General features: G+C 42.9%; 1 protein-coding gene across 1 annotated transcript; it reads right to left on the bottom strand.

Moving 5' to 3' along the window:
• Positions 1-936, bottom strand: LOC142202256 (olfactory receptor 6F1-like). The gene has a single exon (XM_075272318.1). The coding sequence runs from the start codon at positions 934-936 to the stop codon at positions 1-3; it is 936 nt and encodes a 311-aa protein (XP_075128419.1).
• Positions 937-8,591: the final 7,655 nt, after the last annotated feature.

Below are 8,591 nucleotides of genomic sequence, written 5' to 3'. Positions count from 1 at the left end.
CTAACCACCGACTGTGAGAGATTTCATTAAGGAAGCCTGAATCTCCTTGTTCCTTAGACTGTATATAATGGGGTTTAGGAGGGGGGTCAGTACAATATAGACCAGGGAAATAAACTTATTAACATTCAATAAATGTCCTTTGAAAGGCACCAAGTAGATGATAAGCATGGAGCCGTAATAGATGGAAACCACCACCAAATGAGAGCTACAGGTGGAGAAGGTTTTTTGTCGGCCTGACGTGGAGGAAATTCCAAAAATGGTGATAAAAATAGAGACATAGGATACGATTATAAACAGGAAAGGCAACAAAATTATTGGAACCGAGAGGACCATCATGTCAATACTCACAGCAGTTGTGTCTGAGCAAGAAAGTTCTAGAAGAGGGACAAAGTCACAAAAGAAATGGTTAATAATATTTGGTCCACAGAAATCTAAGTCACATAAAAGGACAAGTGTGATAATCACCAACGTAAAGCTGATGACCCAGGAGGAGATGACCAGGCCGTATCTAAGCTTCACACTCATTATTGACATATAATGGAGAGGTCTACAGATGGCCAAGTACCGGTCATAGGACATGGCCGTGAGAAGAAAACATTCGGTACTAACTGTTCCCCCATACAGATAAATCTGAGCCAAACACTCAAGATAAGGTATAGTGCTCCCTTCCCTTATGACAACATCCAAAAACTTAGGAACAATACTTGTTATAAGGACGATGTCTGACAGAGCCAAATGTCCAAGGAAGAAATACATTGGAGACTGGAGACGTTGGCTTGTGGACACCAGTGAAATGATCAAGAGGTTCTCACATATAGTCATGGAATACATCATGAGAATAATGGAGAAGAAAGTCAACTTGTAATCATTCAGACCGGGGAATCCCAATATAAGGAACTCAGTGACTGTGGTAGAGTTCACATCGTCCACCTTCATCTCTAGATGTTATATGAAGGAGTTTTATAAACCATTACCAAGAGGAGACATTGATGACCTTGACTCATAATGAGCAGGTCTTATACACTTTATGATCCAAATATTTTAGATTGAGGTTTTTTTTTTTTTAGTTTTTGTATTTTTCTTTAATATCAATCTACCTTCTTTTTCCGGAAAGCTTTTCTAGCAGACATAGACTTAGGGTTAATGCTTCATCGGTATCTCAAGATAATATGTTCTGCACAAAGACTGGTTTCTTCTGAAAATAAAAGTGGCTTAGGAAATTCTGCCCTGTATATATGTAAGCCTGAACTCCCTGCAGGAGGGACAATTAGAGGTAATAGTCCATGAGATCGGGGAAATATTGGCGCTGAAGACACTGAAGATTAAGGAGGAAAAATAATAATAATAAGTCTCCAGTGGTGTGCAGGGTTACTGAGGAGAAAATAAGATACGATCTGGTAAATCAGTACAATGCTTATTAGAGATGAGCAAACACCAAAATGTTCGAGGTTCGAAATCCGATTCGAACAGTCGCTCACTGTTCGACTGTTTGAAAGGGTTTCGAACCCCATTATAGTCTATGGGGAACATAAACTCGTTAAGGGGGAAACCCAAATCCGTGTCTGGAGGGTCACCAAGTCCACTATGACACCCCAGGAAATGATGCCAACACCTCTGGAATGACACTGGGACAGCAGGGGAAGCATGTCTGGGGGCATCTAAATCACTTTATTACATGGAAATCCCTGTCAGCTTGCGATTGTCGCAAACTAACTTTTTCCCATAGGAATGCATTGGTCAGCGCTGATTGACCAAATTCTGTACTCTGGCCAATCAGCGCTGGCTCTGCTGGAGGAGGCGGAGTCTAAGATCGCTCCACACCAGTCTCCATTCTGGTCCAACCTTAGACTCCGCCTCCTCCAGCAGAGCCAGCGCTGATTGGCCGAATTCCGTACTCTGACCAATCAGCGCTGGCCAATGCATTCTATTAGCGTGATGAAGCAGAGTGTGCACAAGGGTTCAAGCGCACCCTCGGCTCTGATGTAGCAGAGCCGAGGGTGCACTTGAACCCTTGTGCACGCTCGGCTCTGCTACATCAGAGCCGAGGGTGCGCTTGAACCCTTGTGCACACTCTGCTTCATCAAGCTAATAGAATGCATTGGCCAGCGCTGATTGAAGCAGAGCTGACTCTGTGTGCTTAGATCAACTACTCCACCGGCGTAGTTGAGCTAAGCACACACATTCAGCACTGCTTCATCACACCAATAGAATGCATTAGCCAGTGCTGATTGGCCAGAGTACGGAATTCGGCCAATCAGCGCTGGCTCGGCTGGAGGAGGCGGAGTCTAAGGTCGGACCAGAATGGAGACTGGTGTGGAGCGATCTTAGACTCCGCCTCCTCCAGCAGAGCCAGCGCTGATTGGCCGAATTCTGTACTCTGTGGCCAATCAGCGCTGGCCAATGCATTCCTATAGGAAAGTTTATCTCACAAAAATCACAATTACACACCCGATAGAGCCCCAAAAAACTTATTTTTAATAACATTCCCCCCTAAATAAAGGTTATCCCTAGCTATCCCTGCCTGTACAGCTATCCCTGTCTCATAGTCACAAAGTTCACATTCTCATATGACCCGGATTTGAAATCCACTATTCGTCTAAAATGGAGGTCACCTGATTTCGGCAGCCAATGACTTTTTCCGATTTTTTTCAATGCCCCCGTTGTCGTAGTTCCTGTCCCACCTCCCCTGCGCTGTTATTGGTGCAAAAAAGGCGCCAGGGAAGGTGGGAGGGGAATTGAGTAATGGCACACTTTACCACGCGGTGTTCGATTCGATTCGAACATGGCGAACACCCTGATATCCGATCGAACATGTGTTCGATAGAGCACTGTTCGCTCATCTCTAATGCTTATCTATCTCCACTAACACCAAATCTTTACATTCTTTAAGTATCCCAAAAAAAAGAAAAAAGCCCTGGCCCGCACCTCCCAGTCTTATACATTGATCTCGGCTTCTCAGCAAATTCTACAACACTGAACATGAGGTTCTTAGTATACATATTGATCAGGGTGTATAAGCCCACTAGCCACTTCACAGCAACCTCTTTATAGTGGGTGGGTTGGTGCTGTTCCCGTGGATTGGTGTGACCCAGAGCCTGGGGGCTTTTTCTGGTGGCAAAGGTGTTGCTGGACCACTAGGTTGCTCTCCCTGTGGGCGCCGTGTTGCGGCACTCACTATGCAGTGCCGCACCCAGTAGAGTAGGGACCCACTATAAAGTGGTCGCTGTGAATTGGCTAGTGGGCTTATGCACCTTGATCAATATGTATACTAAGAACCTCATATTGAGTATTGTAGAATTTGCTGAGAAGCCGAGATCAATGTATAAGACTGGGATGTGCTGGCCATGTCTTTTTCTTTTTTCTTTGCATTTTTTTATATGTGTCTCGATATTGATACCAGCACTATAGGAAGTTTTTCTCCAGACCTCACCATTCCTGAACAATCAGTGCTGTTAATATTGGTGTGTTATTGTTACGGTTCTGTGTATGTATATATATATATATATATATATATATATATATATATATATATATATATATTTAAACTACAGAACCTCTTAGCTGTAGAACACTACAGCGAGGTCCACAGGCCCAATGGTGGGCAGCTGTATGTCTGAACTCAATGTGAACTACTGTAAAGACACTGCAGCCTGAAATCAATCCGAACTACTGCAAAGACACTGCAGCGTGGACTCAATGTGAACTACTGCAAGACACTGCAGCCTGGAATCAATGTGAACTACTGCAAGACACTGCAGCCTGGAATCAATGTGAACTACTGCAAGACACTGCAGCCTGGACTAAATGTGAACTACTGCAAGACACTGCAGCCTGAACTCAATGTGAACAGTGTGTACTGTGCGACACTCCATGTGAACAAGGTGCAACTAAAACCTTGCCAGTTTAGCTCACTAGCCAGGTGAACCAGTACAAGTGAAACACACATGGCTGCCAAGGGTTAACACTTACCCCTGTGACAGCTAGGGGCCACCACTGAAGTTTTTAGAACATTCTCCTGCACACAGCTTGGAGTCCTCAGGGGGGTTGCATGCTCCGGCACACAGCTTGGAGCCATCAAACACCCATGCTCCTGCACACAGCTAGGGGCCATACATGAAGTCAGACAGTACACATAGGGTATCTCAGAGACTATACCTGCCGCAGATCTACAAGCTGGAACAGCGTCTACCACTCCTAGCCCTGGTGTAGAGCTGACAGTTCAGGGCTTACAGGTCCTAACTAACAGCACCCAGATTGAAGCAGAGAAACCTCACACAGAGGCCTAGTCTGAAACCTGGCTGAGTACTGGAGCCTATCCCTGAAAACTACTGTCATTCACTCCGTGGACTTTGAGGAAATTATAGTGGAAGTGTGAACCCCCGGCGGTCGTTGGCTCACACTATTTAAAGGGAAGTCCCCGCCCAATAGGGGCATTGGTGATGACCTCACCGCTCAGGCTCAATAGGGGAGAAATGGCACTTAGCTTGTGAGCAGCTCCAATAGGTCTGAGCATGCTCAGTAAGGTGACAGCTGGATGGTTAGACTGACCCGCAGGTGGCGCTGTGCGCTATGATAGCAACCTGCGGGATCCAATCCTAACAGTTATATGCTAATGTCAAGTGGTTGGTGTCCGGCAGGAGCAGGCAAGGGGGAGGGACTATGAGCTCTGACACCGTTTGCCTCTATGTGGACCTTGAGTCACTCCCTCTTGCCTTCCTGAGTCCCTCCAGTTGATCCTAGAGAGCCTAGAGAGCCTATCAGCAGAGCCCTTGAGGAATTAGCACAGTAGAAACACCCAACACATTTCCCCATTTTGGAAACTACACCAGTAAAGGAAATTATCAAAGGGTATATAGAGTATTTTTACCCCACAACTTTATCATTTTTTAACACATTATGCCCTTCTATAAGGACTTGATAGACCAAAAAAGAAATGCAGGTCCGCAGCACTGAGGTACGTATAAAATGTCTTTCTTTATTCCATCAGTTTAAAAACAGGCCAAAGAGACCATCCAGACAAAGATGCAGATCACATTTAACACAAAAAACAGGAAAAAATAAAAAGCAACATAAGGGTGCATTCACACTGAGTAAACGCTAGCTTATTCTGAACGTAAAACACGTTCAGAATAAGCGGCGTCTAAAGCAGCTCCATTCATTTCTATGGGAGCGGGGATACGAGCGCTCCCCATAGAAATGAATGGGCTGCTTCTTTCACTCCGTGCAGTCCCATTGAAGTGAATGGGGAGTGCCGGCGTGTACGCTCCGGCATGAGCAGAGCTTGCCGTACACGCCGGCACTCCCCATTCACTTCAATGGGACTGCACGGAGTGAAAGAAGCAGCCCATTCATTTCTATGGGGAGCGCTCGTATCCCCGCTCCCATAGAAATGAATGGAGCTGCTTTAGACGCCGCTTATTCTGAACGTGTTTTACGTTCAGAATAAGCTAGCGTTTACTCAGTGTGAATGCACCCTAATGCCGCAAGTCTGACGCATTTCGGGGTTTTTATGCCCCTTAATCATAGCACTACCAGTCAGTTCTCTTTCTCGATATATAAAGGTACGGGATTGAAAGAAAAACATCACCCACTCGACTCACATTGGATCAAACTTCAATTAGCTGGAACTTACGACACCTTTAGATTAACATCTGTGTCCGGTTCCCAAACGTGTGTGCTGTACAGAACAATAAAGATTATTTAAACATTTGCGATATATTTCATATATATTACACTAACAAATCTAAGGATGAATAACAACAATGCAATTAAGCATAGTTTGTATTCAATTCCCAGAGATGACATGACTATCAGATACACGGCCGTAAAGAAATGTAGATATAAATGTACTGTATCTGTGCATCTGCATAGTCACGTGACCTGCTGCGTCCAATCACAAACGTCACGTGACAAGAACGGGCCAATAGATGATGGGTACTCGATCTGTCATAGAGACCAGCCGAAAACTAAAAGAGTAGATGGACAGATGACTCGCAGGGCAGCAACTCACAACCATCACGCAGAGGGAAACAGGTAAGTGGAAAAAATACAAATAACAGTGCATAAATTAAAAAATAGTAATAATACCACAATCGTATGCGTTCTCTGTCCCGTCAAGAAGTTAAAATAGTTAAATAACACATATAAATATAAATTGGATTGAATTGAATTAACTAGATACCTCCACAACAATATTAACTTGGAATTTTTTATATGATTCTACCTTCTTAAAAATACCGCTAGAGGTCTGAATACCCACCAGATCTTGAAATGTTAGGGCATATTACGGTGGGTTAAATGTGCATATTAGCCAAGCCTGAGAATGAACCTAAATGCTATTTGTATTGACAGATGAGAACAAATATACATGTATAATGGATGCCACATAAAGGTGTCCACTAACAGTAATTACCTCATGTTGTTAACTAATCAAGAAACGCACTCCTTTTGTATTCTCATCAAATCATGTAAAATGAGACATATGTAAAAAAGGTTTTCAAACCATTTTATACAATCGATTTTAGGGCTCAAAGGTAATATAGTAGTTAATAAATCAATAAATTAAGGCAAGATCCGTTTTAATATTCATCCCGGAAGGGTAACGACTTCCGAATCGAAGTATCCAAAGAGCCTCTTTTTTGAGTAATATTTTTCTCCTGTTGCCACCCCTAGAATTCTCGGGTATTTGTTCAACACCCCAGAATTGTAGAGATTTGACAGAGCCTTTGTGAACCTTGGCAAAATGCCTTGAAGCCCCTGATTATATTCTCTGAATCCAGCTTTTTACAATCCCTCACATGTTCCAACAATCTGACTTTAACCGGACGTGATGTACTGCCAATATAGTCTAAATCGCAGTCCAAACATTTTATACAATAAATTAAGTGATCCGAATTACAGTCCATAACTGACTTATAGTGGACTTTAAAATTAGTGGCATAACTACTCAGCATGTTCGTGTTTGTCGTGTATTGGCAACTCCTCCATTTTAATTTTCCACATTTCTGGAAACCCAAAATTGGAGTGGAGGTATCTTGTTTGAGGGGGATTACATCTAAAAAACTGGGCGATAATTCGTTACCCAGTGTGGTACCTCTCTTGGGGACAAAATGTACTCCTGATTTCAATATCTCTTTTACTGTCGGGTCAATTTCTAAAATGGCTAAATTTTTTTGAATGATTTTCTTAATTTCGCCAAACTCCGGACTGAATTTTGTGGTAAATGTAATGGGCGTATGATCCTTATCAACAACAGTTTTTTGAACAAACAGACTGTCCCTATCTCTAGCTTCAACTTTCGTAATAGCCTTGTCAAGGCAACCATCTTGGTACCCTCTAGCTTTTAGCCGTTCAACAATCAAATTACTTTCCTTGTCAAAAACATCTTTTTCACTGCAGGCTCTTTTAGCCCGCAGTAATTCCCCCACAGGGACGCCCCGAATCGTGGCAGCAGGATGACAGCTACTAGCTTTCAAAACCGCATTTCCAGATGTAGGTTTGCGGTATAGCGATGTGTGAACCTGTCCCGTAGCTGCACAACCCTTTAATGTAATGTCCAAAAAATTTATAACATCCATGTCATGTGAATGTGTAAAACTTAAACCTGCGCAAGTATTATTCAGAAAAAGAATGAAATCTGGTATGGGCGCTACATCTCCATACCAAACAATTAGTATATCATCGATGTAGCGCCCATACCAGAAAATGTGATCAAAAAAAGAATTGGCTAGGGAAAAAATATGTTTCTCCTCCCATGCTGATAAAAACAAATTCGCGAGTGAAGGGGAAAAGGGGGCCCCCATAGGGGCCCCCTTAATCTGTAAATAAAAAGTGTTCAAAAAAACAAAATAATTATGGCTGAGCAGATAAGAGGTAACAGATATGTTATATTCACACATGCTAGGAGTATATGTGCTATATTTGTACAAATGTGCTGCCAACGAATCGAGGGCATCCCCGTGAGGGATGCTGGGGTAAAGTGCACAGACGTCACAGCAAAGCCATGACATCTCAGTGGTCCATGTGAAGTCCTTAAATGTCCTAAGGACTTCTCGGCTATCTTTGATGTAGCCCGGTGTTCTATGGACCAAGGGTTGAAGGATTCGATCCAGCCAATTACCCAATCTCTCATTGAGAGAATTGCGGCCGGAAATTATAGGACGTAATGGATTGGGTTTAGTATTTTTGTGCACTTTAGGTAAACCGTACAGTGTTGCAACAGTAGGAGTCGAATTATTGAGAAACTCAGTTTCTGCTTTAGTGAATATACCTAAGGCGATGCCTTCTTCTAGTAATTCCTGAAGTGTATTACTAAACTCTTTAGTGGGATCATGCTTGAGTATGCGGTAAGTACTGTTGTCATTCAAAATGCACATGCAACTCGTAACATAATCTTGCCGATCCATGATGACGGTCTTACCCCCCTTGTCTACTTTTTTTATAATTATATTTTTGGATTTTTTGAGATTATTTATACTATTATTATAGTATTATTATACTATAGACTTGATAGACCTTTGAGGGGGTATTTTAATGTTTTTTTTGGTGATGGCTTCTCTTGTAACTGGGGCTGATATATACAGCCTCCTATA

This window comes from Leptodactylus fuscus, chromosome 5 (assembly GCF_031893055.1).
Source record: "Leptodactylus fuscus isolate aLepFus1 chromosome 5, aLepFus1.hap2, whole genome shotgun sequence".
NCBI lineage: Eukaryota > Metazoa > Chordata > Amphibia > Anura > Leptodactylidae > Leptodactylus > Leptodactylus fuscus.
The sequence above is the reverse complement of the archived record's forward strand: the minus strand, read 5'-3'. Positions and strand labels throughout refer to the sequence as shown.